This window comes from Micropterus salmoides, unplaced genomic scaffold, assembly GCF_014851395.1.
Source record: "Micropterus salmoides isolate LMB-PRFRI ecotype aquatic unplaced genomic scaffold, ASM1485139v1 Ms_hic_scaffold_1, whole genome shotgun sequence".
In the NCBI taxonomy this organism is placed as follows: Eukaryota; Metazoa; Chordata; class Actinopteri; order Centrarchiformes; family Centrarchidae; genus Micropterus; species Micropterus salmoides.
Window position 1 is genome coordinate 6,595,487 of NW_024040040.1, and position 21,480 is coordinate 6,616,966.

Genomic DNA, 21,480 nt, shown 5'->3' on the forward strand with positions numbered 1-21,480 from the left:
TGATTATTGTCAGACAATAAAGCACAAATTATTTAAAACACTATCAGCATGTATTGATTATCTGAATATTAATGACTAATATTAAGCATACTACAAATATTTATCATAGCGAGTCACATTGGTCAAATGTTCGGAAGAAAACAAATGAAGTTTACTTTGCTTTGACTGGATTAAACCCCGCTGAAACAAAGTGCATGATTTGATGTGCTTTTGCTGTGCACAAACATATTTCGATCATACATACATACATGCAATGGATCCCTATGATCTATTTATAGAAAATAATTACCACTTAATTCACAACATTGGTCATACTTGCTCATCTTGAGGTCAAGAATTAAATGGGGAAGCGGGCCATGACGAAACAGATCAACTGTAAAACACAACTTTTATTAAAACATGTACACACACTTTAAATCCACTCACAAAAGTAACATTGATCCAATCATCAGATGTAATATACCCGGCTTAAGTCTATGCTTGTAAAACTGAGATAAATTCTAATACAAAAGTCTCCAAAAAATGCACTTCAAACTGAGATCCAAAGCACAATGCAGCATCAAGCCTAAAGCAAAGGGCATCTATACACATTATTCTTAAGTATTTACAGCTCTCAACGGTGCAACTAATTTGAATATTTTAGCATCATACTAATCAGAATCCTCTGATACAATCGTTCTGATGTGATTATAGCTACTTTATGTGCTCATATAGTGATGACACATGGGCGAGTCTGAGAGAACGACCATGAATAACACAATGCAGAGTACTTGTTGATGATCATAATTGAGGATGAAAGAGCGTTACTCCTCTACAAAGACAAGCAGAAAGTGATTAAAAGCTGAGTAATAAAACTGATCAAATACGCGGACTGCAAAAGATCAGGTCATTTCTGTCCAATATTTTGTTTGTTTGTTGTTGTCTAATATTACTTGCATTAATTATTTTTGATCACTAGAGGGCAGTGGAACACATCATTTAAACCTATAAAGCGGTTCTGGATAAGATGTTAGTTGACTATTTACACACTGAGTACACAGAGAGCAACATCAGAATTGCGTTTGTGTCTGCTTGCTGAATGTAACTCATATCTGGCTCTTCATCTTCTAAATGCTCTGTGTGCACACCAGCTAGTTTCTAACTTTGATGAGAAATATTCCTGGGCCTTAAAACCAAATTAACAAGCTAAATAAAAAGGGGAATTATCTGTGGGTTCACAAGCACCACATTTCACATAGTCACTTTAATCGCTGTTAATATAAAAAAACACTGATTACTGCAGCTTTAAGAAAATTTGATTTAAAGAAGGAATCAAATCACAGAGAGAAAATGTATTTTGCAGTAGACTTATGTTGGCTCAATCCCCAACATGACGACAAACAAAAAGCGGATTCCTGTACTGTAAGTTACATTTACATGATAAGCCATCTCACTTCCAATGACACCTCACTAACATTGTGTACAATTTATTAGATGTGTCGGCTTTGTGTTTCATAAACTCCATCTGCTCGCATCACAATCAGCATTTCATATTAATTAAAGCTCCTTCTGCTGGATTCAGATCCAGCTCTATGATGATCATGTCAACACAACAACTTAAAACACTTGTGTTATGCTGTAGATAGAATAACTGTAAATTCTCAAATAGCTGCCTCAACTGCAGATAGAACCTGACCTTCATCTGAAAGAGGCTTTAATTTTACTGTGTTTCAGGAATTTGTCGTTTTGTGCCGAACTCGTCACTTCCTCCGTGTTTTCACAGCCATGTCAAACTCACCACTCTGTTTCTCTGAGCTTCTCTGACCCAATAGAAATAATGTTTTGAATCACTAATGATTTCCCTCCATCACTGCCTTGGGTTTAGTTTGAAACATCTGCAGGAAGAAGTCTTCACTTTCATTAACAGTCGCTTAACGACTGAAAAAAAGTAGAAGTCATTGGAGTGAATTAGTGACTTTGTGATAAACACAGAGCAGCGGGAAGGTGAGTATGACATGACATGTGAGCCACCAGGGTACAGGTACAAGTTATTTAACAGCCTTGATTTGTTTGCGCTGGCCACGGCCCTCGTCGTTACTTGAGTAAAGGCTTCTATTTGAGAATTTACGGTGCACGGTTAAGGCAGACTCTGCATTAAATGGTTGGTTCACAAAAAAAAAAAAGTAAAAGAAAATATCTCAACACCTGAGCAAATCACCTGGTTTGGGGGAAAAAACCCTTTAGGATTTAAGGTGCTAAAGAAAATACTTGACATCCGTTCTAAGCCAAAATACCTCAGGATCCTTCTTAGATGCCAGCTGGGTGGGGTCCGCTCAGGTTTCAGTTTGGACCATCACAGGAGAGAATCTTTTCTTTTTATTCCACTTGTATGATGCAGTAAACCCCACCCAGGAGCAACTATGTTAAACTAATCACACATATTTATTTGCAAAAACTATAGTGTCAGAGTTTAAAAGACAAAACAACACAACGTATTCATGTTTACAGAAGAAGTTCCACACAAACTAAGCTCTGTGCAAAACCACTGCCTGTTGAAATCATCACTGAACAACATCTAGGATTTAAGTTTTGTTAAAAATCAAAAGAAAATAAACGATATTTCTAACTAACTTTATTTTCAGTTTAAGTTGTATTTATGGTTTAAAATACAGTAAGACCCAGAGAGAGTCTAATTTTCTGACCAAAGACGACAAATGACAGCTGACTGGAAGATGATGAAGTTGAGTTCTGTGAAGAAGGCCACTGACTTGTCTTGTGGGTGCAGGAGGGGTTTAGGATGACTTGAGCAGGTTGCTGAAAACTGAAATTTGAAAGAACAGAACAATGAACGCAGAGAGTCTGACTGGATTCATGAGTCCCTAAAGCCCCAAACCCCAGTCTGTGGAGAGCAGGCGCTCAGCTCACTACCCGCTGCTGACCACCTGATGTCAGGCTACGCACACATTTGGATTTGGTTTGTTTACTAAGCGTCACCTCACGGATACTGTGCTGCGACAAAGTGTATGCTTCAGTGACAGCATTAACCTCCTGGCATCCTATGGATCATTTAACAGATGGGTTGACCCGAAACACACACTTATGTTCTGTCCTTCTGTACCACTTTGAGGTACTTGGTGCCTATTACTTCTCCTTCACCACAAAGGGGAGTTTGAATATGATCCACTTTTATGATGTTATAATGAATTAAGTAGTTTAAATCAGCTCCAACTCCAACTTTAGAATCTGGCTCACACATTAATGCATCAGGAATGATCAGAAATCAATAATACACTGACAAGCCAATCTGGTCTTCTGATACTCTGAGTACATCTAGCTGCTAATAATTCTGTACTTGTACCCAAGTAAGGTTTAAAATGCAGGAGTTTTACTTGTAATTAACTACTACCTACTTTTACTCAATGGTTAAAAATGATGTAGACGCTTTTTCCATCACAAGCCTTACGACATCTAGTTGGTAATAGTGAGTGTAGATGTTTGAGATAAAATCCAGCAAACATCATCTCATCATCCTTCCATCCTCTGCGACACATAGAAAAAGGCTCAACACAGGCCTGGTCGACGTCAAGATGACCGGAGGAAAATATCTGACCCTGACCGAGGGCGGGTTCAAAGGGCACCCACCCAGGGATCTCTGAAGGGTTTGATGAGTGTGAACATGATGTTGTGAATCATATGCTATGGCCTTCAAAGTCACCAGTTCTCAGCCCAACCTAACACCTGTGAGAGATTTTGAAGTAACGTGTTAAGACAGCATGCTGTGAGAGATTTTGAAGTAACGTGTTAAGACAGCATGCTGTGAGAGATTTTGAAGTAACGTGTTAAGACAGCATGCTGTTTGTCCCTGCAGCAGAGCTCCCACTGAGTTCTATGCAGGATTCTGTCTGGTTTTACTTTCATTTGTCACCCACTTATTTTGTAAGCAAAAACATGTCTTTACAGTAAGTATCAGAAGATTTTAAATTCATTTAAAAAAAAGAAAAAAAAGAAACCTACCTTGAGGATCAGACTGAGTACCATGCTGCTCTTTACCGCTCTCTGGATCTGCACCTAAATAAAGAACATTTCTGCTGTGACAACACTATAACACTTCCTTTGATTTGTGCCTCATGGCCTTCTAAAAACATCAAGTGTTGATGCGTTAAAAAAAAAACATACTGACCTCCCTGCAGCTTAAAGCAGAGCTTTTTCTTCTGGTAAGCAAAGTAACTGGATGCTGCTCCCAACAGAGCGACTCCTATGGCACTCGCAATTCCTGCGATCTTCCCAGATTCAGCTAATGCAGGACAAAACACACACACACACACCTGACGGTTACAGCAGACTGCGCTTTCGTATAGGAAACTCGAAGTTTGTTAACAGTTCAGTCAGTCTGTTCTGGGCCTGTATTCATCTAAAGGTTTGGGCATGGTAGTCGTTTTAGCTTTGCTGTTTGCAGCCGCTTCTAGCCCAGCTGCACCTGAAATACCTTGTGTCTCCACAGTTCAGGGCGGCTGTGAACCAGTGATCAGTTCGCCTCGCTGTTGATTGCAGATCACTGTGCTGCTCCACTTTCTTCTGGGTTTTTATGATAGCTGTTTCATGGTTTGGTGTTGTTTTTATGTGACTGTTTTTAAGGCTTTTATGTTGTTTTATGCTTTGTACTTGCTGTCCTGTGTGCTTGGTTGATGTTTGTTAGTATTATATTGTTAATCTATAGTATATTAATAATATATTTTGATTTAATCCCTACATCTCTTCCCTATTGGAGGCATTTTTTAACCTCCGACCAGGCCGGAGAAGGAGAATTAAGAATTGTTTTTTAACTGACCTGCCTGGTAAAAAGGTCCACACAAACAAACTAATAAATTTAACTTAAAAATGAACAATCCTTGTGACGAGCTCTGAGGATAAATGTGATTAATCATGTGATCACTCGAAAGCTTGGTCAAGGGACCAACACAGGAGCTTTTAGGAACTTTTCCCCTCCTAAACGTTATCTTAATAGCATTCTTAACTGTAATGCTGCGATATAAAGTTGATAAGAGTTCCAACACGGTTCCAAAACTGTGAACGGCCATAACCTCAGACTTCCACCAGGCGGCGGCCAATAACCTTTGATGAACTTTGCACTGGCAGGACACAACGAAAGGAGAAACTGAAGTCAAATTATATGAAAGTTGAACATAAGCAACACAAAGACAAAGAGGAGAATCAGTCAGCGGTGAAACTAACGCAGGAATATAAGACACAAGAGATCCAGAAAGCTGCATTGAAAACAGAACGCAGCCACCCTCCAGGGTGGGGCTCAGAGGCAGCACACAAAGGAACTGAAACACACTGGCTGCATGAATAATACGCCTGGCATGACTTTAAAACCACAGTGAGTCATGAGTGGAGGAAAGGTGTCTTGTGATGGGGCAGTGTAGTAGAGTAGGGCGTAAAAACAGAAAAGAGAAGCACGGGATGCCAGCCGACAGCACGACTTAATGCCGGAGAATGCTGGGCAGCATGTGGACTGTGTTCTTTTTGCAGGACACCTAAAAGGGTCCAGGGGCCGGCTTAAAGCTAAGGGGTGAATCCTATCTTGTCTACTGTTAAAGATAAAAATGATCACACATTTATTAACCCTCTGCACCCTCAGATGATTTCACTCGTTATCTACAAGCCACCACATGTTACCTCCAGGATGAGTTAGTACACAGAAATGTCATCTATTGAAATTTCAGTGGTACTTTATGAAAAGAAAACCTTGAAAATGTTATGGTTTTCTGTCTATGTCAACTGGTTTTCAACACACATCTGCATACGAATGGAGGGCAGCGTCACTGTCAATCTCTGAACTCGGCTCCCGTGGGTAAACTGTCAGTACTGCATCGTGAGTAAAGGACTAGCAGGCAGTGAATGTCATTTCCATTTCAGACCCAGTGTTTGGCTTAATGTTGCACACCGTAACACAAACTTACAGTTGCACCTTGTCCCAAACTATATATTACCAGTCTTATTATTAGTACTAGAAGTTTATTATATAACTTATTATTTTCAATATCACAGTATTCTCTTCCATTTCCATTGTATATTATTTATAGTATTGTATTGTTATGAACACACACACACACACACACACACCCACACACTATATTAATACATAATAATAAACATGTTCAGAGTATTGGAACTAAAGTTCCCATCATGCATGTGAAAGGAGGCAAACGGGAAACATAGTGTTGACATGTATTGACATTTATTTACATTTTGGTGAACCTGCAGTTCCTGTTTGCACTAACCATGGACAGCAACATGCAAAGTACATTACAACTGATGCTGACGAAAATGTTCCTTATCAGGAAAGATTTGAATTTGAGGATCATATTTTTTATGTCTTCTAAGCAGATTTATGGATATGTTGACCCTGAGAAGTAGAGCTGCAACATTAAGTAATCGATTAGTTGTCAACTATTTTGATAATTAATGGATCGCTTTAAGACCTTTTTGAAAGAACAAACATTGAAATTATGTGATTTGAGCTTCTCAAATGTGAATATTTTTAGGTTTCCTCATCCTCTATGACAGTAAAGTGAATCTCTTTTGTTTGGTTTTGGACAAAACAGCACATTTGAGAACGTCACCTTGGGCTTTGGGAAACACTGATCGACATTTATCACAATTTTCTGGACCTAACGACTAATCAATTAGTCGAGAAAATAATCGACATATTAATCGATAATGAAAAGAATGTTGTTTCAGCCCCAGGGGATTTTTGTTTTTACACAAATTGCATCAATCAAATTTAAAGAGTTCAACTTAAATATTAAAGTATGAACACTAAACCAAGACAGGAAAAAAATATCAGGAAAAAATTAGGAGCCCCTACAAGGCTTTTAGCAGTTTTAGTTTTTTTGTGCGTTGGTAGTGCAATCAGTCAGTCCAGCCTCGCATGGATCATACATCAAACGTATGTACTTAAAAACTCCTGTACATAAACTTTAAGAGAACAGATGTTTCTTATTATCCAGTACCAGGGAGTCACAGCGCTCTATCCAGTAACTCATCAAATCAGACACTTCATGGGAGCTTTATGTAGTACTAACAATGACCCACAAAACTCATTGTATATTCAGAAAACCACCAGGCCCGGTAATAAATTTGTGGTATCTTCTGCACCATATATTAAAAGAAAGTTCACACTCCCCTGCAACATTAATAATGTAAACTGACAACATACCGATGAGTCACGGCATTCCCTGAGTAGGAAAGCTGGGTGGAGAGTTAGAGCATAAATGGAATATTTGTACACACCCAAAACACAATAAAACCCACATCAATCCAACATTTAGAGCTGCTCTGCCAACGCGTTCTCACTCTCAAATCATCACATGCACGCATTGTCAAGACCCGTCAGTTTGTAAGGCACTGGGAAGCCCCTTAGTGTTAATATTGTGGGGGAAGCCCTGTAGCATCAGTTATAAATGCTAAAAGCCGGTGTAAGATATAAATAACAGAAATGTCACAGTAAGGAGGTGGTTGTGGTGGACGGGTGGGCCAGAAACTGGACTTTTTAGTGATGTGTGTTATGTAAGATACGCAAGTAACGTCAGTGAAGTTACTAAAACTTAAGTATGTTTTATGTAAGTTTTTTTTAACCCAAAACCATGACCTTTTCCTAAACCTCACCAAGAAGTTTTGGTGCCTTAAATTACCAAATTGCGGCGTTCACGTTGCATATTCACTGTTGCTAACTTGACCGCAGGTCCAAAAACGACACACAAGGGGTGTTGAAAAGCGACACCAAGGGGTCTTGACCAAGTGTCCGTTTGTGACGAGTTGAGAGTGAGAATGTTTTGGCTCTGCAACAGAATAACTCAAGAGTAAAAAGTATCCCAATGACCACGATCTTGCTTTCCTCTAGAAAAACACGATTCCTCTCCGATTCTTCACTTTTCCAACACCCTGCTATTTAGTCCATCAGACGTTGAACAAAACACTTGGAAGACCTGAGAGCCAATCGGAACAGAAACGGACTGACGGCTCATGGCGCAGCTTGTAGCAGGTCCATGGCCCTCTCTAACACAGACGCTAATGTTTGCTTAAAGTTGGACATCCACATATAGAATTCCTCTGGAATGTTAGCATTTAGCATCTTCAGGATTTGGCCCCACAGAAGGTCTGGATCTGCAACGACACACAATCGTAGCAGGGTTTTAGCCAAGGAAACCAGACTGGGGGTACCAATATGAGTGTATACCAGTATGAAACCGAGCAAAGGATCAACCGATCCTCAGAGACGCCCGTTTCGTCTGGTAAAGTTAAACTAAATGCAACTTATCAAATCTTAGCGATCCAGCTCACGATTACTATATCAAGATGTTACAAATAGAGTCTGACGAAAAGACGAGGTAATGAGCTGCTTTCAAGCCACAAGCACAACGATTAATCAATATGTGACGACGGCATGTGGAAGAAATAAAACGCGATCCGACCGTTGGATCAGCTACAAAACAGAAGCCTTGAACACCAACTTCCTCTAATGCAGGAAACAGGAATGTACCCAACAAGAGCTCGAGGTCAGATCAATTCTGCAGGGGAGACGTCACAATGCCTCACTGACAGTGACAGATCGCAGACACAAAGACAGGAAGCAGAACCAGAAGAGCACAGAACAATATCAGAGACGGATTTACCTTGAGGCTGATCAGCACCACCTGTGAGGAACAAAGAAGGCAAATCAATCAATGTTTATGATTTCTATAGTGATAAAAGCTAATATGCAAGACTTTCAGTCCTTAGTATAGGTCAAGCTCCCAAAACACATGATCCCACATTTCCCATAATGCAAGCTCTTTTTGTTAGATCTTAATTGGAGTCCAGTCCCGAAACCTTTCTTGCTTTGATCCAAATGCTAATGCTAACATGCTCCCGGTGTTAACATGCTGATGTTTAGCAGGTTTGATATAGACGTCAGCAGAACCTGCACGGACGCTTCAGGAACCCAAGCGTCATTCTCGGCTTGCTGTCAGTGCATTTTTGCTCTTCTTTATTTACTTAAATGAATTTCAAACTACAGCAGAATAAAGTATATAAGAATGAAAACGTACCCTGAGGATCGTGGCCTGGGTCCACTGCACGGCCTGGATTAAAAAAGAAAAAGAAGAAAAGTCAAACTGGAAAAGTTTTGAGTCCTGAGAGGAGGCAGTAGTGAAAATCTGGCTGTTACAGATTTGCAATGGCTCTCTCTAGAGAAATGGACACAACAGAGCAGTGCAACTGTCTCGTCACCGTGCTTCCTCTACAAGTTGATGGGTAAAATCCCAGCAGAGACGTTCTGGGATCAGGAAGCTGCAGTTAATAGCATGTTTCTGTAGCTGCCCCTTCATGCACAATCTGATCTGTGGCTCTCATTCCACTGGAGAGCCTGTGGGTTTTTTCCCTTTCCCTTAGTAGAAGAACAACTAATTACTTCCATGCTCTGACTAAACAACAGTATAGAGACACAAAGACAAGATTTTCCAAAATAACAAGCAGCGTCTGCGTCTGCGGTCACAATGAGAATGTTTAACCTTTAACATCCAGAACTCATTATTTACTGTATTTGTAGTTTATGGACCTCTCCAGGGTTATGTGGGAGGGTATTTTTGGGAAGGGAATCTGTGTTCACAGATAGAAGGAATCTGAAGGATAATAAATTGTCTGAACTGGGACATTTTGAAGTAAGTACTGTAAAACCTCGCGCAGACTACACGACTTGTGCTGTTCAGACTACACCACTTGCTGTCTTGTAACGGAAATCTTGCAGTCAATAAAGTGCTTGAATCCTAAATCTTGAGTCTCAACTCAATTTAGGGACATAAATTAAACAACAATCGCACAATAATGCAACTCAAACAAAAGCTAAACAAAAACTACACTTGAAAGTTTCGGAAACTATAAACCAACTGCTGGTTATAACACTATGGTAGGAGAAAGATTAATGTGATATTTACTTCATGATCTGGAGTAAATGGGTCACCAGTAGGGTCTCTAAATACAGAATTTATATCTCATTTCAGCCCCACAATGTGTACAATTGTGTAGATGCTTTGTATAGTACAGTTCTTTATTGTGTTCTGCACTTTCACACACACACAAAACACGTCTGACAAAGATCTGATGTTTCTGCAAGCAGCTTTTACAGAAAGGCACATGCCGTGAAACCCCATCATCCTGCGTGAAAGCAGCCTGAGCACTCAAAGTCTCCCATCTCTTTAATTGTACACTACCAACTGTTTTCACTTCCCTTCGGGCAACATGAAAATATGATCAAAAAGTGGCACGTGACCACCATGACACCTACAACAGTCAGATCAAGAGTTTGTCAGCGTTTCCATGACAGTATCTAAATGTTGTGCCACTCTCTTGAGGCGCTCAGTTTAGTTGAGTCAGCGGTAGTGAAGGACAACAAGACACAACAAGAGAAAGAACGCTAAACAAGGTTAAAACCACACCCAGTGACCAAATATTATAGTATGTTTATTAAGCAGAATTATTACAACACCCAACAACATGTTTCTGTGGAAAGGATAATGTAAGATAATATTGCCATGTGTGTGGTTAGCTTAGTTGGTAGTGTATGCGCCTCTCAGTTTCCGGGTTGTGCGTTTGATCCCCACATTATCTTTTCACATGATCACAATAAAGCACGTGCGTCCGGGCTATTGGTCCACAATAATACTATGGACGCTGATTTTCATTTCCCCAGCATCCCCAGGCAGAGGAAATTCCTGCGCTTGTCATTCACGGATATCCAATCTCACATTTCACGACGGCTATTTTAGAGGTGTGTCATGCACGCCACAGACTCTCTGGAATGCCCTCCAGAACTTTTCAAAATAAAAGCTCTCATTTCAACTTGAAAAAAGCGTTGCTGAAAAAAAGAATTTCTCACACTTTTTGTTTGCAGGTAGAATCACTAAAGAGAAAGTGATCATGTGAGGAAGTGTTGCTCTCATGGCTAAGATCAGTTTCAGCATGGGCCCCTTGTTGCCAACCACTGCTGTAAGGTTTCACCAACCAAAAGAATCAAGCCGGTTTTTCATAAAACTAAATCCAAGCTGAAATACTGTGTGACTTTCATCCTTTGAATTAAGTTGTCCTAGATGGCTATTCATGCTATTGAGTAATTTTCATACTGGTTGCAATAAACAATCGGATAGTAGCCTATTTTCCATCTTTGCTGCGCAGGTTCCCAAGTATAACCGGGGAGAAAATTTGACTCCATGAATTCTAACCAAGTTAAGAGTTTTCTGGGCTTTAAACTATAACATGAAGTCCACTTGAAGTGCAAGTGTGTAAACCATCAGCAGAGAGTTTAATTTTTGAGTCTGATGTCAATGAAGTCAAAAACATCTGATAATAAATTTTGAAAAACTGCTCAGTGACAGCTTACAGAACTACAAAGTCAAATTACACTGTATGTATGAAGACACGTGCTCATCCATCTCAAGTGTTAATTGTATTGGAAACATGATAAATCAAACATCGAAACAAGGCTACGTAGAGCAGCAGCAGAGGAATTTAAAGCCAAATCAAAATGAAGAAACATTTAGGGTAGAGCCGATGTCTTACCTCCTGACCGGCCTCCATCAGGCTTGTAGTCCCCACCACCACCAATGTCGAACAAGTCTTTGTCATCAAAAGTTCCACCATCTTTAAAAATAATCAACAACACAATTCATAAAAACAGTGATTCCACTCACATACAATTCACAAAATGTACATTACATTTTCTTCACTTGAATGCATAAAATGCTCGTAAGTTTATAACTAGTTTAATAGCTAGTCAATTTTGATTCAACTAACACAAAAATATGTGATTATATAAAGAAATTATAATGCTATTGTGGATTTACATTTTCATTTTAACATAGTCCCCCACAGGCTTCCATACAGACTCCATTATATGACACACAATATATGGACAAAAGTACCAGAACGTCTACTTTTTGGAGGGGCTGTGTTTAATGGTGTGGTCTTTGTTAAGGGAAATCTTAATGCTACAGCATACAATGTAAAACAATAGTTCTTCACTTGAATATGTAAAAGGCTCGTAAGTTTAAAACAGGAAAAGTAAGTACTTCTGCTCCTGGGCGGCATGAGAGATAAACCTGCTCTTGTTTTATCTACTGTTAGCAATGAAAATACTAAAACCAAGGAAGTCTCAGTCCGTCTCTTAATACTGTCTGACTTCCTGTCTGTGGCTCTCTGATTTATCTAAGAAATAAATCACTCACAAATGTGCAGTTTCATGTTTAAAAAGTCCTTTGCTTAAGCAGATGCTCAGTGTAGCTTTTATCAAACAGGAGGAAATAGTGCATTTGTTTGGGACTATATTGAGAGGCGGATGAATCCACACGTGGTGCTCTAGTGTGTGTTCTGCTGGGGAAGCGGGACGGTGTATGTGAGTCAGAATAAACTACAGAGTGTGTTTCATGATGGTCACACAGTGCAGCAGTGAGGCTCACTGGAGTGTTATAATTAGGGGTGTCGCCAGACTGTCATTTCAATCCAACATAGCCCTGTTTAACCCTGCTTGTTTGATTAACTTGCAGAGTTGGAGAAGCAAAACGATTGATGATTAAAATAAAATAAAAATCGCAAAATTATATTTATGTGTCATCTATGTGAATCTAACAGCCTTGGAACTAACGCTAGCTTTCTACTGTCACATGTTGTTGCTATTTACGCTGAACTGTAACCTATGAAACTCTGGTAATGAGTTCAGCTGGGGTTGCTGGAGTGTAAATGTCCAAACATCCAATAGAGTCTAATCGTGGATGATGCACTTATGTGGTACACCTCAACGACGCAGTTGTGCCCCAGTAATGTCATTTAAATGACTGGTTCACCTACGTCATAAAAAACAATAGCTCTAAAGCTCAGCAGTTAAAAGCAAAACTATCAACATGGCTAGAAACCACAAGAAGTAAGAAGGAAGAAGTTAACCCTACCTGAACCTCCAGAACTCGGTTTCTTGGGTGCCTTCGTCGTTACCTCATCTGCGGGAAAATGAGACCACAAAACTTTTTTAAAACAATCACTGTTAAATCTGAAACATTCATGCAGTATTAAAATAAGTGAACATTATACATACATATTAAGATACTCCTCATACGCCTCAATTTTTAACTCATTTGATTCAAATAACACAAAAATATGTGTAAAATTATAATGCAATTGTGGATTCATTCATTTTAACATAGTCCCCCACAGGCTTCCATAGATTAGACTCCATTATGTGACACACACTATATGGACAAAAGTACCAGAACGCCTACTTTTTGGAGGGGCTGTGTTTAATGGTGTGGTCTTTGTTAAGGGAAATCTTAATGCTACAGCATACAATGTAAAACAATAGTTCAGCCTCTTCCTGTTTTAACATGACAATGCCCCCGTGTACAAAGCCAGCTTCATAATGAAAGGGTTTTCCCCGGTAGGTGCACAAAGCTCTGGCCTCAACCCAATCCAACACCTTTGGGATGAACTAGAATGGAGATTGCGAGCCAGGCCCTCTACTGTGTAGGTGTCGCAGTACTTTTGTCCATATAGTGTACTGTCTGACTGAAATTGAGCACATGGATGGGCGTGGCCTAGCAAATACAGTATACAGTCTATGCATGACTCATGACATTCAAGTGCAGTTTTATATGATGTGTTAGCTAGTCTTCGCAAATCACATTTGACTTGGAAAATCTATTTTTCGTTAAATCTTCCAGCGCCAATTCTTGTAGCTATAAGTGAACACCCATGGCAAAGATGAGTAAACTGCAGCACTGATCACTACTAACTGATGCATCTTTGGTCATGGTACCAGTCCTGGAACGGTACAGGACTCGAGCTCAAACTGTTCACGTTCTTTTCATCTGTTTTATTTTTAACTTTACATCACATGACGAGCTAAACCAGGCCAGGAGCTAAGAGTGAGCAGTACAACAGTATAAAGATGTCTCACTTTACCAGCTGTTAGTGATACCAGAGGAAAAACAATGGCTTTAACTTGCAAACTGTATTTTACCTGGTCCAAATGCATCAGAAAGGTCTAGTTCACCTGCAGAGGAAGAGAAGTAGAAAGAAACACATACATAAGTCCAGAAAACTGTACTGTTACATAAAAAAAAAAATACAAAGTAGTTATCTATTGGATGGATTTCCATGACATTTTCTACAAACATTTAAGGATGAATTGGAATAACTTTGTTGTTTATGGGGTAAATCTGAATTTTCATCTAGCTCAAAATTTCTATTTGTCCAATACTTTGATTTATGACTAAATACCTGAAAACACACTGACATTCACATTAGCCTCAGCTGTCCTTTGTGTCCAGTACAATGTGGTACTAACTAAGTAAGACGGTGAACATGGTAAACATCACACCTTCTTACATCAACATGTGAGCACTGCATAGCTGAGTATGTAAGCGTTTAGACATTTAGCTTAAAGCACCACTGTGCCAAACTACAGCCTCACAGAGGTGCTAACATGGCTGTAGACTCTGAGAACCACCGACTGCTAGTCTTATAAAAACTAGTTCAAACAACACCTGTTGTGTTTTATATTTTTCTGTGTACAAGTGGTGTACTTGGGAAAAGACCAGGACTCATCAAAAACACAAGGATTCATCCTCTGTGGTTCATGAGTATCTACAGAAAAGGCAAGGAAATGTGGCCAATAGTTGGTGATAGACAGCTCAAACGACAGCAACTGCACGCTTTCTGGTGTGTGCACTCATGCAACAGGAACCAGACAACCACAAGTAGCATTTACCAACCTCTGCGTGACTAGATCTGGATCATGGTGTTATCTTGGTTGCAGTTGTGTATCGCAAAGGAAACTAACAGTATGAATGGTGTAGTCTGTGTGCAGTGCTGTGGTGCTGTTAGACTTCAGTGTGAGTGAGACAGTGGTGAAACATCCTGCACTATAACACTCTGATATGTTGGTACTTCTTGCAAATAAAGGTTTTTACAACCCACACATGACATGTTCGGATATTGCATGTTACAGTATCACTATGTGTGTAATCTGTAGAAATTGAGCTTCCTTTTCGGTTTCTGCAGTACAGGAATAAATGCTTTCAGGAAAGAAAGTCTTTTTAGTGCTAAAATAAATCTGATCAGTCAGCTGGACTATCCTGTCCAACCAGGACACAAGAAAGTACTGTTAACCATTAAGGCATAATGTCCCCCTAACTTTTAAAAGGCAGACCCCCCTCATCTTTATTAATAGCCTGTTATTATTCTGGAACAGATAAAAGTATACACACCATCAGCTTTAGGTTTCTCTGGAGCCTTCGTGATCTCTTTGGGCTTTTGTGCTAAGGAAGAAAAAGAAATGAGCAGTGTTGCTATCTGACAGCAAGTCAACATTTCTAGCCGGCATCGTCTCCACCAACAAAGTTAACTTAGGGTCCACTTACTAGCTTTTTCTGGCACTTTGATAAACATCTCACAGTCTTCCTCAGCAGATAAAGAGTTTACTCAGTTGCGATGGCGATCGATCATTATTACCATATCAATTTTTTAACAATGACGGAAAAATACGAAGGCCGACAGACTGAGTCTAAGGGCAATCTATCGTAATATTAAGTAACTCACATGCAACACTGTCAGCAACCACACATAGACCACCTGTAGGAGACCCCCTGCGCAGTAGCAGTGTGCATATTAATTAGCTCTTGTCTAGTAGTCTTGTCTGTGATATAGGGCTGGACAATAAAACAATAACAATAATTATCGCAATATAATAAAAAAAATAAATGTTTGATTTTATTCACTTGAATCATACATGAATTAGGACTTAATTTTTCTTATTAAGATGTTTATTCTGTTGAGGAAAAAGGACTGAAAAAGCTTTTACTCTGTTTGACTTAAAGATATTTGTTGACAAAGATTTTATCATAATGGTTTTGAATGTTCTACCTCAGATTTGTGAAGTGATCCACTGTTTGGCATCAAGGGTTGACTATAAATAAGAGTTTAAAAAACAATAACCATCAGGTTTCTTCTACTTTCACTTAGGAGCAAAAATAAGCCTTGAAACTTGGAAGAAACAATGATTTCTTACTTATCGTGATAATTATGGATATCGAAAGATATTAAACTTTTTTTTGTGATACCACATATCATCCAGCTGTAATTTGATATCACGTCCATTACCTCGTTGTTTAGCTGGTACTCTAAATTGCCTTGTTGTGGAAATGTACTAACTAATAAATAAACTTGCCTTGCCTTCATATTTTCTCTCCATGCCCTTAGAAATGCTTAATCTGTAAATTCTGTATATTAAAAGTTAGTGTGATCAAGTTGTTTTTGAAAAACTATTAAATAGGGTATAATTATGTCTCATTATCATTAATGTCGGACAACGAGGAAGTCTAACGTAACCTCTGGTCATGACAACGGTGCTATCTCCATCCCCTGAAGTGGATTATGAGATGTGAATGAAAGCTCTGGAAAAAAAAAGCTTGTAAGTGGTCTTGTTTTTGTTCAACTATGTCAAAGTATAACCTACATAATAAATACGGTTTAGTCAATAATGAGTCAAACTTAGATTATAAATAGATACATGTGATACTCTGTATTTTCTGCAAAAACAAAATATCTGAAAGGAACCCGATGGCAGTCAGATCAGGTCATGTGGTAATTAGGATGCACCACATGATCTGAGCTGATGCAGAGACACTACCAGTCTCAGTTAGACTTACCTTATTGACCTAGGACTTTGTTTATGTCTGCATCGGGTCAGGTTACTAACTGTTTGAACCATAGAGAGACTGTATAGTGCATGCATTTCTAACTAAGAATAGGGACACAGATAAAATGGCATTAACATGTTGTGATTGTAAAATGTCCTAGTACAGAGAAAGTCACTTACTGACATCATCAACAGCATCGGACAGGTCAAACCCTGTGTGTGGAAGACATGAAGAACATCATTACAAATCAACACTGGTAGCAACAACTTAAACTGCTGTACAGAACTGCATAAAAGTCACCACTGACTCACAGTCATTGGTTAGTTTTGACTAACTTACTGCAGTGTTCTTCTTCTGAGTACCTATGACTCTACAACCACACAGTTTTTCCGTCATAGTGGAGCACATGTGTTCTGTGTTTGGGTGTTGCAGGGAGTCACAGTGTTTTTGCTGGCTGCCATGGCAGCGCTGACTGAAACACTGAGCAGCTTTGAAGCATGAGTCACCACTGAAACTAGTGAGCTGCCAGTACTCTTTGCACATGAGGCTGTAAAACACACAGCAGCGTGCCCGAGTTCTGCTTCGTGTATTAGTAACCTCACAGTGTCAGCGGGCGATTATCACAGACTACAATATGTATCCTGATACAAGCTTAACACTATCTATTCACAAACAGAAGAGCAAACCAATGCAACAAAAGGCAGTTTAAAACAGTGACTGACTATGAAACCAACACTTCACAACAAAAGCCTTCCAGCAACAAAAAACGCACAGGAAAACAAAAAATGAAATTAACCACCAATTTCACCAAATTCACCAATTTAAGTCTTGAAGTACTTTTACAAACCATTAAGCTAAAAATACAACAGCATAAGTGATCACTTCCAACAAAACAGCACAACAGTAAACAACACAACAAAGCAAATGTTCTACAGTAGGCTGAAGCTACAGCTCATAACACCTACTCTTACAATACCTGACCTATTCGATGTCGTACGTAATACCAAATAAAAACTTTCAATATTCCTACCATACTAATGCCACAAGCCGCAATGCACCAATCACAGTAGACTTATCTGTGAGTGTTTTAAAGAGTTTTTTTAAACGTGGAAAAATCCGTAAAGTTTGTATTTCTTATGCTTGTTTAACTTTGTCTGTTCAAGCTGCGAAATACACATTTAAAAATTTCAGTATTTTGTGCATTGTTCCATTATTTGGAAATCCCAATATTGTCCACAATAACCGCAATATGACCTTTTCTCCACATCGTGCAGCCCTACAGGACATTAATGAACATCTACACATGACAAGTAGTTTCCAGTCCAATACACAATAAAAAATTACCTGTATTTGTATTTTTACAAAGTGCTAGAAATTGGGTGTTTATTCCTACAACTGACCTAAAAGACCAAAAAAGGCCGTGGTCACCCAGACGCATGGTCAAGACCCCCCCAATGGGGAGCACCTTATCTCCATAGTACAACGCATTGGGGGAAGCCCTGTAGACTCATTTTTGAATGCTATAAGCTGGTGCAGGATATAAATAACAGAAAAGTCAGAGTAAGAAAGTGAGAGGGCCACAAAACAGTTTGTTTCTTGTGTCAACACTGATGTTTTTAGTGAAGTTAGGTAGGTTACTTAACTAACGCAAGTTGAGTCAAGTAAGTAACGAAGTAGCTTTGATGACTAGATCTAACCAAATGCTGACATTTCACAACATTAAACACTAGTTTTATTTTGAAAGTTTAACAGGACTCTGCTTATTTATTGTTGCTAACTTGACCGCGGAGCCCTACACGCTAAAAGGCGTTAAAAAGCAACGCCAAGGGGTCTTGACCAAGCGTCCATGAGTGACGACTTAGGAGTGAGAATGCTTAATATTTCTACAGTCTACACAATTATCCTCCCGAAAAACTACACAATCTGACTGGCGGGCCTGCAAGAACCCAGTCACCCAACACAATGAAGCAAGCAGCCTACATCTATTCTCTGTCCACAGCAGCCCTATGAATAAAGCCTGACCCCCAGGTGTGACCTCGAGCATGGTGCACTTGTGTGCAGGGTAAAGTCAAGTTTTAATTCACTCGTTCAATCAATGGGTCTCAGCTGAATACAGGGACTGAGTTTGCAGGGCTCAGTCATGGTCATTTAACTTGAACAATGAATTCAATCAAATGATTTTTTTTCAGAGAAACTCAATGACTCAATTGAAATGTCAACATCACAGGGTGATTTTTCACTGGAAGGACCTCCATCCAGAATGTATACCGTAAAACTTCGATTAGTAGCCCGTGTTTCTATTTGCTTCAACCCCTGAACTCACCCTGCCTACGTTTGGAACAGGCCTTAACTTCATTTTGCACAAAACTCTTGCTCAGCAATGATGAGAAATATAAAACATGGCTTTTTCTTTGTCTCTCTTGTTTACCATATCGCCAAATCTAAATTGTTTTCGTAACATTAACTGATTGATTGAATTGTGGAGAATCTAACTGTTTGTGCAGTCTAAGCAGCTTAGAACTATCTCAAGAACCCGATGGACTTTAAGAGGTTTTAAACATCCAGAGAACTTCTATAAAGGCGTCTAAATGACACCTGCGTTTAGTTGTGAGAAGTAAAAGGGACAGGCATCTAATTGGGACTAGGCCTTTAATAAAGGTTTCACAGTGTTGTCACAGTGAAGTTAATTTTGAGGCACTCCTTAATTTTTTTCTTCTGTGGTCCCTACTATAAATTAATTTTGCCTATTCCCCTCTGCCCTAAGTGTACAGGGGAGCAGGAACAGATATGGAGGTTCTGTCTCACGAATCCATGTAATAAACAGTAATAAAATCACCCCGGTGTCACATCAACACAATGGACCGGTCACATCAGCAGTCAAACTGAACTGATCATAACTTCCTGATCCTCTCAAATCAAGCCAACACATGTTTCCTTTAAAACTGTTGCTCTGGTGTAGGATTCAGGAAGTGAAGCTGGCCGAGCTCACTGAGCTAAGGCACGGGATGGAAAAAGGCATTTAGCTAACTAACATTACTAACTGCCACATAGCTACTGGTCTGTGGCAAATTCTACAAAAGTTGCAGCTTCTGTCGGGCTCATTTAAAATGTTCCTGGTTATATAATAACCCTAGCTGCCAGAAATACTTAGGATTGCCTTAACTTAGCCACACTTCTTTCCTTAAAAGGCAAGACCTCAATCATTGGCAGACAGTAACTAAGTACATTACTCAAGTACTGTACTCAAGTACAAATTTGAGGTACCTGTTCTACACTGTACAGCTGAAACTATTAGTGGGTTAACACAAAGTTAACTGGCAACTATTTTGATCATTTAAGTAATTTTTTGTGTAAAAACATTTCATGGCTCCACTTGAAAACTTGAATGTAAAGTTAATAATGTTGATGTTTGGGCTGTTAGTTGGATAAAACTAAGCATTATGAAGGTGTTACTTTGGGCTCTGGGTAGCCTAAATGTGACAGCATTTCCACTTCAGAATTTTTACAATCAGTCAAGTGATTAATGGAGAAAATTATCAGCAGATGAATTCTTAATGAAAATAATTATAAGTTGCAGTCGAATACAAAATAGTTCAAAATGAGCTCCACCTCAACAACTAAAGCAGTAAAATCCAGCTTTTACATGAATGCATGAGGAATAATGATCTAATGATAGCCCATAAACGCACAAGCAACAGTCACAGGAGACATTTTTCTGCAGTGAGTAACGTACTTCTAATGCTTTAAGAAGGCTAATTTAATTTACCTGATTATACTTTAATACCTTTACTTTCATAACACTTTCAATGCAGTACTTACTTGCACCAGAGTATTTTCACAGTGGTATTAGTACCTTTAAAGGATCTGAATGTCCACCACTGTCTAAAATACATACTATAATAATTAAGTTACACAACCTATAATTGTGTTCCAATGAGCTTACCTTGCGTTAAAGTTCCAGAAACAAGAAAAAGAAGTAAAACAGAAGCACTCAAACAAAGCCTCATGTTGGCTTTTCCTCTTTAGCGGCTACTTAAGTTTTTAGGAAACGTTAATGTTTGGTCGAAGCTTTAAAACTTTCTAGCTACGTTTTAAAGTGTCTCGCTTTGCGTAATTATCATGCTCTGGCACAGACGTTTTCCACGATCAGAGGCACACAGACCGCACAGCAAGCCCCGCCCGGTGTCATCTTACAGTTTGCAGTGCGTCAACTTTGCCTGGGAAGGACAGACGGGGTGTGGCAGCTTTTCAGAAGGACTTCATGTATGGCTTCGTGCTGATCCACCAGACACGTGCATGAAGGCTATGGAAGCCCATTTCAGCCACTGTGATGACAAAAAAAGAGATACTGTTAGTCATTATAATGAGAATATTTCTCTAAATATTGACTTGATATCTGAAATTAATGACAAACTTTCTCAAATGTATGAATTTACATATCTAAATAATGACTTATTGTACCTCTAAATAATGACAGTATTTTAAAATAAGGACTTAAATAGTATCTCAAAATAATGACTTTGTATTTCTAAATATGACTTATAGTATCTCTAAATATTGAGTTAATGAGCTAGCATCTCTAAATAATGAGATTTAGTGTCTCTAAATAATGTGTTAGCGTCTTAAAATAATGACTTATATAATAATAATAATAATCTTTATTTGTAGAGCACTTTTCAAAAACAAGTTACAAAGTGCTTTAACAAGTGTAAAGACAATAATACCCAAAAGACAATAATACAAAAACAATACAAGATAAAAGCATGAAAACAGTGAA

At 39.0% G+C, this 21,480-nt stretch overlaps 1 protein-coding gene across 2 annotated transcripts; it reads right to left on the reverse strand.

The window, feature by feature from the left end:
• Positions 1 to 369: 369 nt before the first annotated feature.
• On the reverse strand, positions 370 to 20,890 carry cd99 (CD99 molecule). 2 transcript variants are annotated; one of them, XM_038715602.1, is made up of 11 exons: positions 20,647 to 20,877; positions 16,883 to 16,915; positions 15,273 to 15,323; positions 14,024 to 14,056; positions 12,960 to 13,007; positions 11,578 to 11,658; positions 9,072 to 9,104; positions 8,658 to 8,678; positions 4,160 to 4,273; positions 3,994 to 4,047; positions 370 to 2,800 (listed from the first exon to the last, which is right to left on the reverse strand). In XM_038715602.1, the coding sequence occupies exons 1-11, from the start codon at positions 20,708 to 20,710 to the stop codon at positions 2,772 to 2,774; spliced, it is 561 nt and encodes a 186-aa protein (XP_038571530.1). In that variant the 5' UTR covers positions 20,711 to 20,877; the 3' UTR covers positions 370 to 2,771. The 2 variants fall into 2 exon arrangements, with proteins under 2 accessions (XP_038571530.1, XP_038571541.1); XM_038715613.1 differs by lacking the exons at positions 370 to 2,800; positions 3,994 to 4,047; positions 4,160 to 4,273 and adding an exon at positions 6,202 to 8,148 and having other exon boundaries at positions 20,647 to 20,890.
• Positions 20,891 to 21,480: the final 590 nt, after the last annotated feature.

Bases quoted from the DNA above. Each gene is read 5' to 3' on its own strand.
- cd99 (XM_038715602.1), bottom strand. From the start codon at position 20,710: ATGAGGCTTTGTTTGAGTGCTTCTGTTTTACTTCTTTTTCTTGTTTCT. The intron at 13,008-14,023 runs GTAAAATACAGT...ATTTTCCCGCAG, and splicing joins TTCTGATGCATTTGGACCAG to ATGAGGTAACGACGAAGGCA. The intron at 4,048-4,159 runs GTCAGTATGTTT...TTCTTTATTTAG, and splicing joins CTGCTTTAAGCTGCAGGGAG to GTGCAGATCCAGAGAGCGGT.